The sequence below is a fragment of the Myxine glutinosa genome, chromosome 10, assembly GCF_964187855.1.
Source record: "Myxine glutinosa chromosome 10, kmMyxGlut1.1, whole genome shotgun sequence".
Taxonomy (NCBI): domain Eukaryota; kingdom Metazoa; phylum Chordata; class Myxini; order Myxiniformes; family Myxinidae; genus Myxine; species Myxine glutinosa.
The window spans coordinates 90,464,134-90,486,579 of NC_136270.1; the positions used below are offsets into that span (position 1 = coordinate 90,464,134).

General features: G+C 37.3%; 1 protein-coding gene across 2 annotated transcripts in view; it reads right to left on the reverse strand.

The window, feature by feature from the left end:
• The window catches only part of LOC137418958 (high affinity cAMP-specific and IBMX-insensitive 3',5'-cyclic phosphodiesterase 8B), a 244,329-nt gene that overhangs the window by 55,846 nt on the left and 166,037 nt on the right, over positions 1-22,446 (reverse strand). For both annotated transcript variants that reach the window (XM_078785878.1, XM_078785877.1), the window contains 4 exons: positions 21,235-21,311; positions 20,741-20,908; positions 20,560-20,605; positions 20,320-20,455 (listed from right to left, as the gene is read on the reverse strand). In XM_078785878.1, the coding sequence (XP_078642004.1) occupies positions 20,320-20,455; positions 20,560-20,605; positions 20,741-20,908; positions 21,235-21,311 (427 nt within the window). The remainder of the gene's footprint in view (positions 1-20,319; positions 20,456-20,559; positions 20,606-20,740; positions 20,909-21,234; positions 21,312-22,446) is intronic.

Here is a 22,446-nt window from a genome sequence, read left to right on the forward strand (position 1 = left end):
ATTTCGCTGTCGGCTTTATGTTTTTCAGTCAATGTAGTGGTTTTCCCATAAGCAATATCATGCTTCATACACACTTCGTCAACCCTATTTGTAGGTTTAGACCAAGGTTTAGGATTGTCAGCCTCATCTAATCTTATATCCAAGTTTGTTCCTGGACCACAGAAAGAATACCCTGGAAGGTGTACTTCCCCTGGAATTCCAGTTGTTGTAAATTTACTTCCTGACAGAAACTTTTGTATGTCTCCTCCTCTTTTAGGAGAGATGAATTGGCACTTTTTAGAGCCACATACTTGACATATTCCTTTTTGATAAACTCTATTATTTTTAGCTTTAACATAAGAGATATTTTTAGATTTAGTTTTCTTTTTACATTTGAGACAATAACTCATATTTATTTATCAGAAAAATTCTGACAGAGTATCAAAACCTTTTTGGTTTTCAACATATACATTTCAATCTTTATTTTTAAAACATAAAGAATCCTAAGGAATGCCTTCACTCTCTCCTCCATTTATTTACAAATAAAAACTAACTAAAGTCAATGACACCAACATCATCAATCACATAATCTTTTCCTTCTTCTTCTTCTTCTTCACCACTTTCTCGTTTAAATCTCCTCCCTGAAATTGAAGACATTGACGTTGTTATTTTTGAAACCATTATCTTCATAAGAGTTGTTAATTCTTTAATTTCCTCTTCGGTGCGTTGAGATTGATTTATTTGCTGTAATACACTCAATCTTTTACGAATCTCACCGATTTCCATCTTTTTATATTTTTGCTCCCTTTCCTCCCTCTCCTCCTTCTACTTTTTCTCCCTCTCCTCCTCCTTTTTCTCCCTTTCCTCCTTCTCCTTTTTCTCTCTTTCCTCCTTCTCTTCTTTAACTCCTTCCTCATTTATCTTAGCAATTTTTGATATCAATATTTTCACAGCATTCATTCTTTCTTTATTTTCCTCTTCGGTGAGTTGAGATTGATCTTCTTGCTGTAATACATCCACTCTTTTTTGAATCGCTCTGATTTCCATCTCTCTCTCCTCCCTCTCTCTTTGTTCCCTCTCCTCCTTCTCTCTTTTCTCTCTTTTCTCCTTCTCTTCTTCAACTCCTTCCTCATCCCTTGCTACCCTTGAGTTTAAACCTCAAAGAATATTATACATATACTCATCTGGATTTTGAGATATTCTTGTATCTATAATTATTTTTCTCATAATAGGATACCAATAAGATTTGTTGACGATTTCTAAAAGAGTTTTATATTTCATAACTTTGAGAAGTTCATTTTTATTTAATACTTTAAACAAGTCTCTATTTGTGGGTTTAACAATATCAGTATAAGGCCAGTTTTTTATGACAAAATTCCCATGTATATGCTCCAAATCATAAGGTATGTAATACCGAGCACCCTTTTCTTGTAGGTATCCTTGAATACAAAAATTATAATTCTCTTGTCGTCTTCTTCCTGCCATTTATGTATCAGAAATATATGTGAGATTAATATTATGACAGGTAATACCACCCCATCTTCCCACTACCAAATCGGTTTGTATTCCTCGGCTTTCTATCCTTATCTCATGACCTTCCTTCTTTGTCATGCTAACCATCGCTATACTATCATATATTTTTCTTTTCTTAAAACCATGTATTTGTTGTTTATTAATTGTACTTCCACATAAATCCATATCCTCACCAAGTGGATAATATTCTTCTTTACGAGACTGATTCAAATCATGTAGGTCTTCTATGTTTATTGAAAAAGACCAATTATACCCTAAATCAGGCATATCGTACCCCCATTTATTAATTCGCATATTAACTATATGTCCTTCTTTATAAAATTCAATTGTAAGCAGGTAGTTAAATTCAATGAGGAAAGGTGTATGGTCAGTATAACCAGGTGTTGTGGTTGTAAATTTTACTTGTTTAACAAAACGTGCTGTTTTCTTTAAAAATATATATTGTGATAAATCACTAAATCTAATTAAGTCATTTGCATCTGTAGGGTTTGGATAATTGATTAATTTATAAGTATTCTTCATATTAATATTTTTACTTACACTATATTTTTGTCGTTCAGCCTGTGCCTTTGTATAATAATTTGATAAATCAATATCCTGAGAGGATTTTCCAAAGATAGAACCATCTTTTCCAACATAAGTCATTTATATTAGATTTTAAATGATATCATAAAAATTTTCATTATTGTTGAGTTGAAATAATACATATAAACATAATTGACCACAACATTTAGAATTAATTTCTTGAACTTGAAATGTTTGATAAACACCATTCTGTAAGAATTGTATTACTTCAACAGGTGGTGGCATACCATAACTATCAAAATAATATTTATCCTGACTATTATGAATACAAACCCAATGAGAACCATTCTGTGTGTCTAAATTCATAATAATATTCTTTGTATTCTTATTTATATGTATTAATTCATCTCTCATACAAATAACCACATTATCAATTTTTAGTGTTTTACAATACTTAGCTAGTTCTATATTTGACGTTGTATTCTTTCCAAATTGTTTAAACCATTTATCCATTTATTTATGAGAAAGATACAATCCATTACCCCGTTTAGTTAGTTTAACACCCGCTTGAGCGATAGAGGAAAGCATATCTCCAACCAACAATCTAGCTTTATCAGGTAGACTTTCAAGTTTTTGAGCAAAATCTACAATTACACCACTTCCACTAATTTGTTTCTCCAACTCCTTGTTATGTCTTTCCAATTCTTTTTGAGCTTTTAGTTGTGCCTTCCTTTCGTTAGCAGTTTTTACCGCTGCTGAAATACCACCAGTCAATGCTCCCGCCGCACTTAAACCAGCAAATAAAGGAATTAGAAACGGGAGAAATCCTCCTCTTGACTCGTCTATTGAATATTTCTTTAACATAGGTTTCGTCATTTTAATTTTAAGTGATCCAACATCATTTAGTGTTTTTACTTGTGTGTGTGTGAGTAAAACATCAATTCTTACAGCTCCTTTTCTTTGAATTGTATTAACATTAATAATACAAGGCTTTTGATTTTGAATACAAGATGTTAATTTATTAAGATTGATTTGATTAACATATACCCCAACCATTTATTTATGAGAAAAAACCTATGTGATATTAATCATAACACCATTATCTGTATTAATCTGTAATTCTGTTTCCTCCAAAAGCAAACAATATGCATTAACCTCTTCACTCTCCCCTCTTTCAATGTATAGAGAAGTATCCACTCGATTAGACTTTATAGTTTCCTTTTGAGAACTCAGGTCAATTGCGTAGATTGTATAAAGTTTTTGAAACGCAACCATATCCAAAATAGGATCATTATTACCATTACTTTCACACACCTTTTGGTAGGACTTGTAGGCTTCCGCATAATCATTTTTTTCCCAATCAATTTCCAATCTATCTCGCGGATAAAATGTGCCATCAAGAGAAACCCGAAGTTGTTTCACCTTAGCATTATCACTCAGCGCATTATTCTTATTAGTACCGTCCTCTCCATCTGGTTTTTTTAAAATGAGCCAGAGGTATCGTGGCTTTCCTTGAAGAACACCCAAATTCCAAGTGTAGGTAGTGTGTTCCAGTTTAACGTGTTGACATCTTCTTTTAAGGTATGATACATTTAGCGGTTTCTTTGAGTTAAGTCTTCTATTTAACATCTCTTCCGTTTTAAGATTAGGAGTATATTCACTGATATACCAACACAAATCATTAATAACAAATTTATTGTTGTCTCCAAAAGCATTTTCAACCCCAAAAAGCAACCTATTTACATTATCATTCCTTTGTAGTTGAAATCTAATTTTAAACCCATACAAAACTTTATCATAATCACAAAATCCAAATATACCTTTAAGAGGTACTGCTACGGTAAAACTATTCTCTGCTTTTGTTTCATCATTATACATTGACTTCCTTTGACTATAACCGGGGTCAGCATTTGTTCCCGTTGACATATCAGGAATAAAACCTTCAACAGCTCCCTTACCCATTCTATCACTAAACGAATATAGTGTAAATTTCATCATTTCAGATGTAGCAGAGACATAATCAACCGCTTCAACCTCTTGTGTTCCAATATACAGGCGGACACTGTCAAACATTTTACAGAAGAAATCATTTATGAGTGTAGCATTAGTATTATTCGCAGCCTTAGTGAATTTAAATTTACACAGCAAGAAACTATCAGCTATATTCAAGTAAGTTTGTTGATTATTTATTTCAAAACTTTTTGTTCCGTTTGAATTCCAGTCTGTTCCTGTTATAGCATTTACCTTAAAATAGTCTTCCTTTTTAGTGGAGTTTGAAATGATAATCGTATCATCCAAATCATAGATACTATCAATCGCTTCCATACTTGTATTTATATAGCATTAAAATTGTTGAAACCCTGACCCAAGTATTTTAATGATTTTTTGTCGTTCTTGTGAAGATAGTTGAGTTTTACCTTTTTTTATTTCTTTGATTGCTTGTAATTTATGAGACTCCTTTTGAGCATCTTTTATACTCTTTATAGCACCCGCAACGGAGCCCACGGCAGAAGCAGTTGAACCAATTAGGTCTTTATGTTTAAGGATGGTTGAACCAATACCCATTAGAGTATCAATTATCCCATCTCCTTTATTTCGAAATTGATGACCAACACCTCGTTGTCTCTTAGGTTTATAGTATCCTCTACCCACATACCTTGTATAGTATGGTGAAAGGTACATGCCCTCCCCTGTAATTATTTTATATTTTCCCAACTCGTGTTTTCTCACAATAACCATTATTTATTTATTGAAAAACTTCACGTAGGTGAATTCTGATGGATATAATTTCATCATTAAAGGATATCATACGATTATCTTGGTCGGTTATCCTAAAATTTACTCTGTATATGGTTTTTCCTGACACAGGTAAATAGACAAGATTTTTTGGTTCCATATTAAATTTATAACCAATCGGGGTTGAGTATGCACTGAATGAAAATATTGTATTTGTTCTTATTCCATCGTTATAAGCACCATCAATCAAATCACAATGAATTAATACTGAATTTATACCGGAGGATATTTGGATAACATTATCACTGTAAAACATCCCGTTATTTTCAATCTTTTTTGAAGAGAAACCCAATAGCTCTCTAAACGAATTTTCAATCGTGAAATCAACTTTATAATTATTTTTAAGTTTAATAGTTGATTTTGAAGTGTGTTTTTGAATATCTATTACAATATTTTTTGGTTCATCACCTTTTTCTTTCATAAGGCGAGAGACTTCTGAAGATATTTGAGAAATCTCGTAAGCTCCAGGTGAAACGGTTATAGTTTTATATCCACTTCCTGGATTATAACTAAACTTGTTGTTTTTCTCTGTGATATTAAAAAGGGTATTGTAAGTTTCCATTGACAACAAAGATGCCTCATATGAGGTAAGGGGGTCAAGTTGTAGTGGGTAAGGGAATGAAGCTGTGTAATCGCTCGTTGTGAAATTAAAACTAAGAATTGTGCTTCTCATCTTATTTAATATCTAATAAAATATCTTTGTATTGACATTTATTAATTATTTTCATATTCATCAACTGATCTAAAATGGCTGAGGATTCATTAAAACAATTGTTGTTTCCAGCCTTCTTACTACCTAACAACAATAATAGCCTATTAACTAATTGTGATGGGTCATTTGGAAGAAAACTAACACCCGAACCAAGCTTACTTAAAGCATCAATAATATGTTTCTCCTTCTCATTCTTCTTACTTTTACCAGCAACAGAAACTCCATAATCAAGTGCATTTAGCAACTCAATATATACCCTATCTTCCTCTCTTTCCATATCAAGTGGTTCCTCAAAATATTTTGAACCGCTGAATCCGGGGTTTGTTAGAAGAAACATTAATCTTGGAGTTAATTTAACATTTGGTTGAGTAGAACTCAAGAACATCAATTCATCATTAAATTTCAATACCTTTTCTTCCACAAGATGGAACACTGCTGGTTCTTCTGTTGGAATGAGACCTGCTCTGGTTTTTGAATCTGCCAAATATTCATTGTTTTGAAGAGCTTCCACTACATAATTAGGGGGTTGATTTACCTCCTCAAGTTTCTGAAATAATTCTTCATCATTATATTCTAATTTTCCAAGTTCTTGTTTTGTTATCTGACTAAAATCTTTGAGCATTTGAAGTTTTTTCGGAGTAAATTCTACCGTGGGAACTGTAGGGTGTTGAGTTTTTAAAAGCGGTTTTAAAAATTTCTCTTGTTTTCTTTCAAAGGCTTCTTCACCAGTTAGTTTCTGTCTCCGTTTCTTCTTTATCTCTTCCTGTTGTTTAACAACTTTTGAAACTAATTGTTGATGTTCCTTAAACTTTCTTTCTCTTTCTTCGGCATTCATTTAGTATTGAAAAATATCATTTAATGAATTGTAAAGGTCAATGGGAAAATTTTCCTTTTCTTCATCATTATAGTAAATGTGTTGAAATAAATCCTTTTCTTTAAATATTTCATTAAATTCTTTATTGGTATTAATACGAGTTGTTATTTCTTCTTCACTAATACTTGTATCTCTGCTTTTCATACGTTTGCGTTGAGTCTCCTCATCGATATCAAAACCGAATGATAAAATCTTAACTCCATCACCACACAATTGTTTAATAATTTGTCTCATTCCTTCAGGATTAGTTTCTAAAATCCCAAGACCATTAGATTTTACTTTATTTAACTCACTCTTACAATGTGAATATTTTGTAGAACCAAGAGAGACCTCCTCAAATATTTGACCTTCGTTCCTCAATCGCATATGTTCCTCCATTGAAATGTAGTAATAATCTTTCCCTTCTACTTCTCCTGGTCGCTTTGCTCTGGTTGTAGTACTCACAAAACGAATCATAGGGTGTTTTAAAAAAAAACTTACAATCTTTTCATTTTTACTATTCAAGAGTTTAGATTTATGAAAGTTCTTTCCTGAAGCAGATTTACCCACAAGATTAATAATAATAGTTATCATTTATATATGTAATTATGTTTAAAATAAAAATACATCCTTTAATATCTCATCTTGTTTCACAACAATATATTTTTATTTTTCAATCGTGTGTTTCATATAATTTTCAAATTCTTTTTTACTACATAACGTAGAGCAATTATCTCTCCAAAAATTATTTACATCTATTGAATTTAACTTAAATAAAATAAAAGTATTGGCATTGTTTCTTATTGAGCGTCGAGGGAGTTGAAAATATGATTGACTAAGATATATACAATTACAAGAAGAATGTCTCCCTCTTGTATAGTAGCTATCCATTACTGTTTGGTTTCTCTCATTAACACAATCATCAAAGATGACGAGGTTCTTTTTTGATTTATCTAAATCTTGAGGTGAAGGTATATCATCCGTATTATCACTGAGAATACAAGTTATGGGTTTTGGTTTCGATTTTGATTTCTGTGTATCACAAAATAATTGTATTATATCTTCAATATTATAATCATTTAGTTTGTTTTGAAGTTTAAATAAACCGATAATGTCTTCCTTTTAAAGACCTGCATTAAAACCCTGTGAGAGTAGTTGATACTCGGGTTGAAAACTAGACTTTGTAAAAATTATAAAATTATCATAATCTAAAAAATTAGGACCAAGGAGCATCTTTAAAAGTAAACAGGTTTTTCCACATCCGCTTGAACCAACTATTAGACATCTCAATGAATTTGGAATGTTTTTATGGTTATTAAATTTTATCTTATTTTCCCAAACGGGTAAAAAATCATTCATTTATATATTTGGAAAACAAGTCATCTAACTTTTTTTGAGCTATTTTAGAAACTCTATATTTTATCCTGAGTTCGGGTTTAATTTCAAAATAATTCATTATTTTATTTATATAGTATCTTGTATTAACATTTCCATTAAAATTATTTTGAATAATAAATATCATTAAACCCTTATACATTTCCTCAATACAAATAGTCTCTTCCCTTGAAAGAAATGGTGTATTATCATCACAATACTTAACATTCATCTCTCTTATTAATCTTGTAAAGTAATTCATTTTTGGTTCTAATTTAAAAGAGTTATATATATATTTTTATTTTTTATTATCATTAATTAAAATTAAATCACAGAAAATACATTGTTTATATGAACCCTCATTATTAAGCCCTATTCTATCACAAGCCGGACAATTCTCTAATTTATCATATGGAGAGTCTGGAAATTCTAAATATCCTTCAGAACTTATCATATTTATATGGTAAATTTTTACTTAAACTAAACGCAAGTTTATTCATTAATAAATACAATGTTTCAAAGCACAAAAGACAAATTTCAATCAATCTCTACTTGGGTGAAAGATATAAAAAAATATGTCAAAGATGTTAAATTGAACAAAGATAAATATGGAAATTTTTGGGTAAAACCAGTTATGGAAAATAACATGAGCCCCTCTATTTCATTTAAAGGAAGAGCTCTAACTATACCTGGAAAGACATCCATTAAAGTAAATCTAACAAAAGTTTCTCCTCTACTCCTGGCAATTTATTCAAAGCTTGAAAAAGTGATTGACCACGATACTTTGAAAAAGAATGATAAGACCATCAACAATACTCGTGGAGAAATTTGTATTTACTTTAATAATCCAAAGGGTGTAGATCTAAGTAAAATGAATGATGTTAATATTTCTGGTGAAATGTCATTTCGTTCTATGATAGTTAGAGATTATTTAAAGATAACTTTTGATATTAAAAATGTAGAGATTGAATCCGTTAATGAAAGAAAGTATATTGGTATAGATGGAAAGGTTTTTTCTGCTAATTAAATATGAGTCATTACAGCAGTGAAGATTTTACTATTTCATTGAACTCGGACGATAGTGATGATAGTATTTCATTGAACTCAGATGATAGTTATGATGCTAATAGTTTGTGCTCAAATGATAGTTATGACTTATGAGAGTAGTTTTATTGATGATTCCGATTACTATATAGAGTTTAGTGATGAAGAAATATGAAGTTTCTCACTATATAAATAACATGAAATCTGGTTATTGTTCCGCCTGTGATAAACAGTACAATCGATATGATATTCATATCAGGACCATTAAACATGCTATCAATACATCTGATAAGAGTAAAAATATGATAAGATGTGAACCTTGTAATAAGCTAATTAGAGTACTTGATAAAAGGAAACATAAACAAACAAAGCACCATTTAGATAATGTTCTTAACGGTTATAAAGAAGAAGAGATGAAACATTGTGATCTTTGTGATAAGGATATGAAGAAGACTAGTTATAGATATCACATCCTAACCAAGAATCATATGAATAAGTTGCCCCAAATTTAATTGAGTTTCCTGACTCTTGTTTTCAATTTTTTCATGTTTTATTTTAAGTAAAAGATAACTAGTAAATAGTGAAGTTTTTTACTATATAAATATGACGAATTCTACTTACTGTGAGAGTTGTGAGCAGAACTACAAACATATCAAAAAACATTATAGAACACAAAAACATTTAAAGAGTAAAGATAATAAGTATTGTAAGATTTGTAAGACATGGGTTCTGAGAAGTGGGTATGATCAACACTTAGATACTCAAAAACATTCGAAGAATCTCAAACCAAAGGTTCTTCCAAAGGTCTATTGTGAGCGCTGTCGACACTACATCCTCAAGAAGGATTGGAAGCGTCATGAGAAGACAAAGAAACACCAAGTTCCATATTATGAGATTGAAAATTTAGATGGTGCTTTCAAAGGAAATATTAAAATTAGATTGTTCCGTTTCAAAGATCCAGTCCCCCGTTCTCTGGGAGCTGCTGTTGATCTTACAAAGGAAGGAATAGATGATCCGATTGATAAGACTATATCTGAAATGGGAAGTTGTAAATATTATTTGGGGACTAAATTGGTTCTTCGTAAAAAGGAAGATCCACCATTTAACTTTTACCTACATACAACAACTTACATGGTACTTAATAAAAATGATTATAATAGAAATAAAGAACAGGTCTTTAATGAGCTTAAATATAGTGAATATAATATTGATGATCTTATTGTCGGAAGCGGTCTCACTGTTGAAAAGGTTCTGTTTGTTGATGTTCACATTTTTAAATCTGATCCACTACAAGCAAGATCATATATTCAACTTCCTAAAATCATCAAAGATAAAAATGCTATAGTAAATATTCAGAATACTGATAACAAGTGTTTCTTGTGGTCTGTACTGGCATATCTACATCCAGCAAAAGAACATGCTGAAAGAGTAAGCAATTATATGAAATATGAAAATGAATTGAATATGAAAAATTTGAAATTTCCGATGACTCTTAATAATATTCCAAAGTTTGAAAAGTTAAATAATATTTCTATAAATGTCTATGGGTTGACTGAAAAGAATAAAGTGCAGATTTTACAAATCTCAGATGATGAGAAAGAAAAACATGTTGATCTCTTGTATTTCCGATCTGGTGAAATTGAACATTATGCTTATATCAAGAACTTTTCAAGATTAATTAAATCACAAGTCTATTCTAGAAAATGTAAAGTTTATCCATGTCGTCGGTGTTTGAATACATTTCATTCACAGGAGAGATTGGATACTCATAAACAATATTGTTCAAATGAGAAAGCAACAGTCATTACACTTCCAAAGCCTGGTTCTAAAATTTCATTCAAAGATCAAAATAAAACAATTAAACATCCTTTTGTGATATATGCTGATTTTGAGAGTATCTTGGAAAAAATAGCAACAGCAGCTCCAGATCCAAAAGAATCATACACAAATAAGTATCAAAAACATACTCCTTGCGGATTTTGTTATTATATCAAATCATCCGTTGGTGATAAATATAACAAGTTAGAGGAGTATAGAGGCTCAAATGCCCCAGAGGAGTTTGTGAAACGACTAGAAAAAGACTGTGTTCGATTAACCACGATAATGAGAGAAACCAATAAACCAATGTCCTTAACAAGTAAAGAAAAAAGAGAATTTAGACAGCCAAAGGCTACCTGTCATATTTGTGGGGAGAAAATTGGTGAAAGCCTAAAGGTTAGAGAACATTGTCATCTCACTGGTAAATATAGAGGTCTGGCTCATCAAAGTTGTAATATTAATTATAAACTCCCCTCGTTCATTCCTGTCTTTCTTCATAACAACGCTCATTATGATACACACTTGTTTATTAAAGAGTTGTCAAAGACTCCTGGGAGTATCAGTGCTATTCCAAGTACAGATCAAAAATACATCTCCTTTACAAAAATCATTTCAACAAGACCAACTACAAGAATTCGATTCTTGGATACATATAAATTCATGGCTAGTCCTCTTGCTAACCTAGTTAAAAATTTGAAAAAATTTCCATGTTTGGAGAGTAATTATGAGGATACGGAACTCCTAACACAAAAGGGAATTTACCCGTACGACTATATGGATTCATTTAAAAGATTTGGTGAAAAGAAACTTCCTTCAAAAGAAGATTTTTATAATATTCTAAATAATAGCAATGTTTCAGATGATGATTATGTACATGCTCAAAATGTTTGGAAAAAATATAATATCAATAATATGGGTGATTATCATGATCTCTATCTCAAGACTGATGTCCTTCTTCTAGCAGATGTATTCGAAGCATTTAGATCTGTGTGTCTTTCTGGATATGGCTTGGACCCTGCTCATTATTTCACAGCACCGGGTCTTGCTTGGAGTGCTATGCTAAAAATGACTAAACAAGATTTGGATTTGATAACCGATGTTGATATGCTCCTGATGATAGAGAGAGCAAAGAGAGGGGGAATTTCACAAGTCTGCTCATCAAGATATTCAAAAGCAAATAACAAATATCTTCCAGATTATGATCCAAAGAAAGATAGTTCCTATCTCATGTATTATGACGCCAACAACCTCTATGGGTGGGCAATGTCCCAAGCACAACCTTATGGAGGATTGAAATGGGAGAGTGATCATGAGGGTGTTCTAGAAAAGATTTTGAGTTCAACACAAAAAGAGTTGGATGAAAGGAAAGAAGGGTATTTCCTGGAGGTTGATCTAAAGTATCCAAAAGAACTCTTTGAGAAACATAAAGATCTTCCTTTCGGGTGTGAGAAAGAATTAACAAACCCAGAGTGGTTGAGTGAATATCAGAAATCATTTGATAAGGAATCAAGAACAGAAAAACTTTTAACAACATTCTTTGATAAGAAGAACTATGTACTACATCAGAGAAATCTTTTACAATTTGTGATACATGGTCTAATTGTTGAGAAAGTTCATCGGGTCCTGAAATTCAAACAGAGTTATTGGTTAACGAAATATATTGATTTTAACACTCGAAAGAGAACGCTTGGAAAGACTGACTTTGAGAAAGATTTTTATAAGTTGATGAATAACGCAGTGTTTGGGAAGACTATGGAAAATGTTAGAAAGAGACAAAATATCAAGTTGACAACTTCCTGGGTTGACTTCCGGGTTCGGTTGCGAGAGGACGCTGGCGTTGCATATTCGCCGCTTCTCCGACTGGATGGATGTACAGGGTCTGCTTCTACTTTTCTGACCTGACATCTCACACCTGTCCTGCCTTTTCACACCCGCACGTGCCGCGTGTTCTCCGGCTGGATAACGGAATCTGCTTTTGATGGTACGGAATACGGAATCGAAAGGCCCGCTCCCGTTGTTTGTGGCCGTGGCCTTGTTTGCCGGTGGCCTTGTGGTCTTGGTGGCCTTGTGGCCTTGTTTGCCGCTGTTTGCCGCTGTGGTCTTGATTAGCGGCTGCAGTCGTTTGCCGCTGCGTTTGCCGCTGCGTTTGCCGCTGCGTTTGCCGCTTTGCCTCCTCGACCTTGGCCTCGTACTCGTCCCTTCGCTCCTGCCTGGCATGGCTCTGAAGTACTCCGCCGCAAGGCTTCTTCTGCTCAATACCCGCTCCACCCCATCATGCATCTCTGCCATCAAATCAAATGGACTCCTCCGACGACCCAGGTACATTCACCGTGGCTCCGGTCGCAAGTTTGTTTATTTGCAATCAGGTCACTCCATCCCCGTCCTCTGGTCGGCTCAGCGCACTCTCACTCTTCGTCCCAGCGCACCTGGTCACAGCAACCCACACGATCGCACCTCTTGCCTACGAACCCTGGCTAAATCACCTGAATTCATCCCTGCTGTTCAAAACAACATCAAGCTCACCCTGTTCAACACCCGGTCCCTCAACAATAAATGCCTCATCCTGAACGAATACATCCTGGATAACAAACTGGACTTTCTCTGTCTCACCGAAACCTGGCAACAACCTCTGGACTACTACACACTCAACCTCACCACACCCAATGGATATTCCTACGTCAATAAACCACGCTCGGAGGGCCGAGGTGGTGGAATTGCCGTTATCCACCGTCAAGACATCAAGACCAACCTCATCTCCATCTCATCTGCTCCATCATTTGAACACCTGGCTTTAAAACTCTCTGGTCACACGCAGTCAGTCATGGCTGTCGTCTACCGCCCTCCCAAACCACACCCATCATTCCTGTCTGACTTCTCCTACTTTCTGACCCAGCTATGTTCCCTCTCCCCCTCAATCCTCCTCCTTGGTGATTTCAATATCCACATGGACTCCACTGACTCCACAATAACCACTGACTTCACTGATTTACTCACCTGCTTTAACCTCACTCAACATGTCGACTTTCCTACCCATATCCGTGGTCACATTTTGGACCTTGTCTGCTCCACTGGATTAAATTTGCACCATCTCTATGGCTCCGACCTCACCCTCTCTGACCACTTAGCCATCACTCTGACCATCAACATCCCCGCCCCAACACCAAGGCATTATCGCACAATCAACTTCCGTAAGCTAAACGCTCTTTCACCTACCTCATTCTCATCCACCCTCTCTGAAAAAATGTCCACTTCTCCCTTCATTGACCTCCACACCCCTTCCGACCTCACTGACTACTACAACCACACTCTCTCCTCCTGCCTTGACCAGCTTGCGCCTGTAAAAACCAAAACAGTTTCTTTCACCCATTCTGCTCCCTGGTTTACCCCTGAACTCCACCTGATGAAAACTCGTGCTCGCCAACTTGAAAGACTCCGCAATAAAACGGGTCTCACAGTTCACTCCCAAGCCTACAAGGACCACATACAACACTACAAAGATGCCCTCTCCCGCGCCCGCTCTGCCTACTACTCTCAAATTATCCACTCTGGCTCCGGAAACCCAAAAGCACTCTTCTCGACAATAAACAAACTCCTCCGCCCCCTGAACACCACCACCCAGTCATTCACAGTAGACAACTGCATCTCCTTCCTCTCTTTCTTCCAACGCAAAATTGACAACATCTACAACAGCTTGACCACCGCCGCACCCGCTCCCCCTCCAACCACCTGCCCCCCCTTGTCCTGCCATCCCCTGTCTCGGTTCTCCCCAATCTCTCCTACTGACCTCTCTGAACTCCTCATAGGAATGAAAACTGCCACCTGCACTCTTGACCCCATCCCCTCCAGCTTTGTCAAAGCCTCCCTCCCTGCTCTCTCTCCACTTATCATTGCAACAATAAACTCCTCCCTGTCTACAGGCATCGTCCCACCTTCCCTCAAAATTGCTGCTGTTACCCCCATTCTAAAAAAACCTGGTCTAAACCCTGACACCCTAAACAACTTCAGACCCATCTCCAACCTACCCTTTCTGTCAAAAGTTTTGGAACGCGCTGTAGCCACTCAACTCAAACATCATCTCTCTGCCAATAACTTGTATGAAACATTCCAATCCGGATTCCGCTCCAACCACAGTACTGAAACTGCTCTCCTCAAAATCACCAACGACCTTCTCCTCTCCTCTGACGCTGGCAACCTCAACATTCTCGTCCTCCTCGACCTCAGCGCTGCCTTTGACACCATCGATCACACTATCCTCCTCACCCGACTTGAATCCACCTTTAACGTCACCGGCACTGCCCTCTCTTGGATTAAATCATACCTCTCTGACAGATGCCAGTTCATCTCCATCAATAACTGCAAATCCCCCACTGCTCCCCTCCCCCAAGGTGTCCCCCAAGGTTCAGTTCTTGGCCCCCTCCTCTTCATCCTTTACCTGTCCCCGCTCGGTCACTTAATCCGCCGTCATGGTCTCCAATTCCACTGCTTCGCCGATGACATCCAGCTTTTCATCTCCACCAAGTCCGTCTCCACCGACACCCACTCTATCCTGACAAACTGCATCACTGAAATAAAATCCTGGCTTCAAATCAACTTCCTCAAGCTTAACTGTGATAAATCTGAAATAATCATCATTGGCCCAAAAACGCTCACAAAATCCACCCATAACTTTGCCCTCAACATCGACGGTATCCCAGTATCCACCTCCCCTCACATCCGGAATCTTGGCGTCATCTTTGACCAAACCCTTTCCTTCGACAAATACACTAAACAGATCACAAAGTCAGCCTTCTTTCACCTGAAAAACATTGCCCGTCTCCGCTCATCCCTCTCCTCCACGGCTGCAGAAACCCTCATCCACGCCTTCATCACCTCCCGTCTGGACTACTGCAATAGCCTCCTCTATGGTTCACCCTCAAAAATCACCAATAAACTCCAATACATTCAGAACTCCGCTGCCCGTCTACTCACTCATTCCCGGACCCGTGACCACATCACCCCCGTCCTTTACAAGCTTCACTGGCTCCCCATCCCCCAGAGAATCCAGTACAAAATCCTCCTCTTGACATACAAAGCCCTCCATAACCTGGCCCCATCCTACCTGGCTGACCTCCTCTCCAGACACACTCCCACCCGCAACCTCCGCTCTGCTGGTACCAACCTCCTGACCCCCTCCATCCGGACCAAATTCAGATCCTGGGGGGACAGGGCCTTCTCCATCGCTGCTCCCACCCTCTGGAACTCACTACCTCACACCATCAGAGACTCCTCCTCACTCACCACATTCAAAACATCACTAAAGACCCACCTGTTCAACGCTGCATTCAACATTCAACCCACAGCATTTAACCCCTGACTATCTCTTCTCCTTCTCCCTCCTTTTGCTTTAAATATTTCCCTATTGATTCTTGTCTTGTCTTTTTGATTCTTGTCTTATATATATGCCGTATATCGCTGCTGTTTGTTTTCTTGATTCTTGTCTTTTTGCAATTGTTGTTTTCATGTATTGTTATGCATTATGTTTTCCACTCTGTCAAAGCGCCTTTGGGCTTCTGGAAAAGCGCTATACAAAATAAATGAATTATTATTATTATTATTATAATCAACAGACCGAGCTTTGAGCGTGTTGAAATCTTTACAGAAAACTTTTGTGCTGTTCATATGATGAAAGAAGAAATTGAGATGGATAAACCGATTTATATTGGTACTACTGTTCTCGATCTATCAAAACTACTGATGTATGAATATTATTATGAGAATTTGAAAACAAAGTATGATGATAACGTCATGTTGATGTATATGGATACGGACAGCTTCATTCTGAGTATCAAGACAGATGACGTCTATGATGATATGAAAGCTGATTCTGTAATTTATGATACAAGCAACTATGATGCTACTAGTCAGCTGTTCTCGAATCAAAATAAAAAGGTGATTGGAAAGTTCAAGGATGAGCTTGGTGGAAATATTCTGAGTGAGTTCATAGCATTGAGAGCAAAGGCCTATGCGTATAAATATAGAGTTGGGAATGTGGAGAAGTGTGATCAGAAGCTCAAGGGGATTAAGAAAAATGTAATTAAAGAAAGTATAAATTTTGGTCATTATTATCAATGTTTGATGAGTGGGGGGGAACAATATCGAAAGGTAAAAGGGATTAGGAGTTATAAGCATGAATTATATTCAGAAGAGATAAATAAACTAGCACGAGGAGCATATGATGATAAACGATATATTTTAGAAAATGGAATTGATAGTCTCCCTTATGGTTATATAAGTATATAAGTGATAAGATATATAAGTGATAAGATATATATAAGTGATAAGATATATATATATATATATATATATATATATATATAAGTGATAAGTTAAAAAGGGGGGTTAGGGATTTTAAGGGCTACCGCCGCCTTTTTTATAAATAAATAAATGATAGAACCAAGTATTAACCAGACTAAAGGGTGGAGGTGTAATCAACCTTGGTATATAAATGGAAAACATAATGAGTGTGAGAAATACCAGATCCGAGAGGTTGAGAGGGTCAGAAGGTCCTCAAGACGGATAAACGTATTCATTTGTTAAGTGGGGTAATGGAGGGCGGGAAGAAAAATATATTAGAGTGGAGTGAGAACTTTGATGGTTATCAACCGGATAATAAATATTATAATTTTAAAATGGTATGTGGATCGGGAGGAGGACAGACCAGGTCCCTCCGTGAAACATATCATTTTATAAACGCACAGAGAAAGGTGCTTAATGTAAAGTTTATCAATATCCTAGATGGGGATGAGTTCCATAAGAGAATGGAGTTGTTTAAAAAATTAGAAAATGAGCAAATATTCATAGGATCAATGAGGAATTTTGAATGTCGCGTGGTCCTTGGAGGTTAAGTAAGGACTCCCCCATTCACTTACATGTAAAAGGAGAAAGGGGTGTCGCGGTAATAATGGGAAAAATGGGCAGTTTGGGGAAAAGTCTCATCTAAATACATGGGTGTCCTGGAAGCCCCATTATCTCCCTACTGTCATCCTTCCGAGGTCGGCAAATTGAGTACCAGTTCACTGGTAATTCCCTGTTGGTCGTAAAAAGGCGACAAAAATGGTTGGCGGCAGGAAGGGTATCCGGCCGTAAAACATTGCTTCAAAAAGGGGACCAAAAAAACAACAACAACCACGGTCCCCGAAAAAGGCCAACCCCTGCTTGCGGGGAAAAATGGCCTCTAAAGGTTTTTTAAAATTTATTTATTTATCCTGGGACCCCCTGGAGTAAAATCGGCTATATTGTTTTTCCAATTTTCCAGTTTTTCCAAACACGATGGAATAATATTTACCGATATGAACAGTGATGTGGCTTTTATTGAAATTCTACACATACTGTTTAGATTTTGATGAGAATTATGAACCTGCCGCGAATGCGGACGTGGACAGATTACGACCATGAGCGAGTTTGATAATATCCCAATACAACCGTCATTCAATCGTAATGTTAAATCGTTAAACCTTAATCATGTTCATCGTTTTGTTAAAGTATCAATTGATGATTGGAATTCAGTGAATACAAATACGATTTTGAATTCGTAATTGTATTCACCCAACCGTACGGAACTTCATATCAGGATTTAAATATTTGCTTATGTCACGAATGTTGTTCAAAGTTTATTTTTTATATTAATGCTATTTAATTTGTGATTGGAGTTATGCTGTTTGGATTGAAAAAAGATATCGAGTTCAAGTGAATGACGAAATGCCGTGACGGTTTTTACTTTCTAAACGTGAAATTCGCAGATCGCCATATGCAGATTTGCCATTGACTGGGAATGGAACAAACATACCCGTTTGAATCCCTCCCTCAAAACCCAAAATCGCCTCCCTCAAAATGGAATGAATTTGTACCTCTTCTTCGGCTTAGAACTTCAGGATAGATGACATTGCTGATAAAAGTTCCTTTTCTCTCTTTGAAGTTCTTGGCAAACATTTTTATATTGTCGCTGCTGCCAACGCGACGCATGGCATTGTTCATTACATTCATTCATTCATTGAAGTCCCGCACATAGGGTGGGTACCGTTGCTAGTTTTATTAATTTGCTTCCCTTCCTTTCCCTGGGTTAGATAGAGTGTTGTGTGTGTGATGTTGTGTCAGCCTTTCATATTGGTTGTATGTGGCCTGTGTTAATTGTTTCAGTCTGTCATTATTAATTCATTAAGTCCGTCGTCATACTTGTATGATTTGCTTATTGTATCGTTTTGCATTCTTTGAAGTAAATTGATTGTATTTCATTTTGTTTGATTGACATTTTTCGGATCGGGGTGCAAGCCTCCCCTGAGCCGCCAGTGTGGCAGTCTATATTCTAGAGCCTCTACTCCTTGCCTTAAGCCAAAAGTTCAAGCTTCCAAAAAACGCTCGGTCAGCTTGCGGGCCTTAGCCCGGCGGGTTGGGGATAGGACTTGGGGTCGCTGACATTCGTCACCCGATAACACACTTAGTCGGGAGTGACGTTTGGGACTCTGGTCCTCATCCCCGACACCTGTAACAATATGAACCTCTTTGTCCAACTCTTCAATCTCTCCCACCGTACTTAGCATCTCCACACGTACCTTACCAATGGCTGACACTCTCCCCTTCTTCATCATCTGCAAAGCTCTTTGCACCTTCCTCCATACCACTATTTCTGCTTTCCCCATCACATATCTTGGCAGCTCCAGCTCAGCTTTGTCCCCTCCCTAGTTCAGCAACTTCATGAAGTAGCCTTCACATACCTTTAGCACTGGTTCCCTCTGTCATTAACTTCCCCTCTCCATAACTTCCCGTCGCTCCTCATACTTGGCCTTCACCCTATCCTTGCATTCTACAACAACGTCATCTTTACACTTCCATCACTTAAACATATACTCACGAAGGATCTTAGCTTTCCTCCTTTCATGCATGTGCACAACAAACATCACAGGCTCTTGCGGTGCTGTGGCATGCTCTTCTGCAATCGCTTTGCAGCTTTTAATCCTCCACAATGAATGCTTCCTGACTATCAGCAGATACAATTCAGTCTTGTGGTGTCCACACCTGTATGGAATCTTATGACTCTCCTGCTTCTGGAAGAACAAACCAGCTACAACTCCACCGTTTCTTACCACCAGCTCCAGATCGCGACCCTCCCTATTACTCACTACACATCTGTATGTACCCACACTCACTTCCTTACCCAACTCCTCTACTCCCGCAGTGCACAGCATCACCTCCAGTTCGACCATTACCATCATCCTCTTCAATTCGTCCCCAAAACTCTATTTCTCTGCGCTGTCCTGTCTGTGGACCGTAGACAAACATGACACACAACAGGTGTTTTCGTATCAACTATGCCATAAATATCCATCCCTCTCATCTCTCCACTGTGACTAACTCCTTGCTGATATCTCCCAACTCAACACCTCTCCCCTCCATCATTCCCACGTTCAGTCTACTTAGCCAGACTTTCAGCCTGATGATCCCTCCTGGATGTTACTGACCTTTTGCAGTGGCCAAAGAAAGTGGTGTGTCAACTGCTCTGGACGTGGTAACATTTCCTTGACCTCACAGGGTTAGCACAATCATGAGTTTGGGACGTTTTGATTCCATCTCCCAACCCACAATACAGTAGGAGTATAAATCGTGGAAACAAACCATTGAATGCAGCAAATATTGTTGGTAAAAGTCTCACCTTCCATGTGTGGCCCTCTCCAACTCGAATATGTCAAAATCCCAGCTGTCTGCATTCTCCAGGATGTCTGCGATGTGTGACGGGACATCGGACAATGACGTGGGAATAGATTGAGAGGTGTGGACATGATGGGAGGCTGCCAAAACACGGCAACACTTTAAACTAAATTCACCTGTAAATATCCTCAATGAAGTGATAACAATTATGAATGACAATGGCATCACTTTTCCCCATCCTCACTCTTTGACAAGATGTAGTCATTTTCAGAAAGTTTTCGTATACCATCCTATGTGAGAGGGAGAGAAAGGAGGTTACTTAAGCAAAAATTAAAAGTCGAAGAAAAGAGCCACCAACAGGGCAGCAACCATTACCAAAAGCGTGACACCATCTTGCATCACAGGGACATTCACCCTGCACTCACTGTCATCAGCCCTCCGACAAGGTCGCTTGTGTGTGGGTCTTCGTCTCCTCGTGCTGCCAGCTGTGGAGAATACAGCTCGGTAGTGCGGAGGATCTCCAACACACGGTCCAGTGCTTCTGCTACTGTTACAGGACTGCTCTCCTGGGCCATGTTTATGATGTTTATCACCTGTTGCAACATTGTCAAGGAGGAAAGGTCATCATAATGTGATATGCAAAGAAGCAGGTACATCATTTTAGAGGAAGCACTGCATTGTCCAGGTTGTATATCTGGTATGGTAATACAAATAATTATGGGTTATTAAGCATTCTGTCCATTTTGATAATCAACATTCTTAGCGTCCAAGTAATGCCAATCTTGACCGACACTTTATTTAGCTTTCTTGTCCTAAAGTCGATTGAACTAATCACAGAAGAAGGATGCAACAATAACTAAGCCTCAAATGGGCCAGTACTTACTATCACAGGCTCTTTTAGCTATGTGCAAATTTTTACCTTTGTAATTGGAGCCTCAATGGTCATCGAGTGAATCCGTGCCATTGACGAGTTCCGTCGGTGTTGTCCGCTTCCCCCTTCCAGGAACAAACCACACAACAATACGTCTACAGCACTCATGCATACAAACCATACTTTACATAAATTTACACATCATTAATTCAAATGTCTGGTAGGTTATGACTCGTATAAAAAGCAGCTTTCATTACCATTAATGAAGATTCACAAATCACAATTGAAGTACCAAATTATGTTCTTTAAGCTAACCAATTTATTCAAACCCAAAACAATTTAAAGTTTAGTTTTATTGATATAACCAATGTGGTATGAATAAATAGCCCCAAAGTGGGCTAATTGTCATGTCTTGAGGTTGTATTTGGAGGAACCCCCGATCCAAAATCGAAAAATTTAAGACTGAGCAATCCTGCGGGCCATCGAGTAGAATGGCTCTATCGGATGTCAGAGCAATTTGTTGGTCAATAAGGGACGAGTAGGGATCTGAAGTTTGGGAGGTAACCCCCCCCCCCCCCCCTCCCGGGAGCCTCCATGATCTGAAATCATAAAATTGAAGCCTAAGCGATTGTATTCATGCATCAAGTTTTAGAACACTCAGCCGGGTGATAAGGAAGGAGTAGCAAAAATAGGAAAAAGTTATCAGACGGACGACTGGACGGACGGACAGCCATCTGGCCATCACAACCCATTTTATAAGTTAAAAATCGCTTCGAGAATCAAGATGAGATGACCTAAAATGCTGGAGAAAAAAAAAAATAGAAATGGAGGGAAAGATCTTTGAAGCTGTCAACACATGTCCACCTTTTTCAGTGCTCTCATTTTGTCTGGACGTTTTTTTTACCTGTGACGTGTCGCAGGTCTACAAGTGCTCCGCATTGCTGTTCTTTTCAGGGGTCGATATATGAAATGTGCACCCATTGGTCGGACAGCTGCTGGACCCCACTCACATTTGTCGTGAGACTCCACCCACCCTGGCATCCACCAAAATAATATGGCTGCCATCTTAGTTTTCTGGTGAGCCTAGGACATCAGGCTTGTAGGCCTCTGCTGATTATACACTGCCCGGGTTTGTTACGCCAGATCAGGTTTGAGTTGAGTGTTACTCCTGATGAGAGACCCTGAAAAATCTCGTCACATGTTGAAAAAAATTACAAGGAAGGTAATTACTTGCACTTGCACAAAAATGGTGCAATCAAG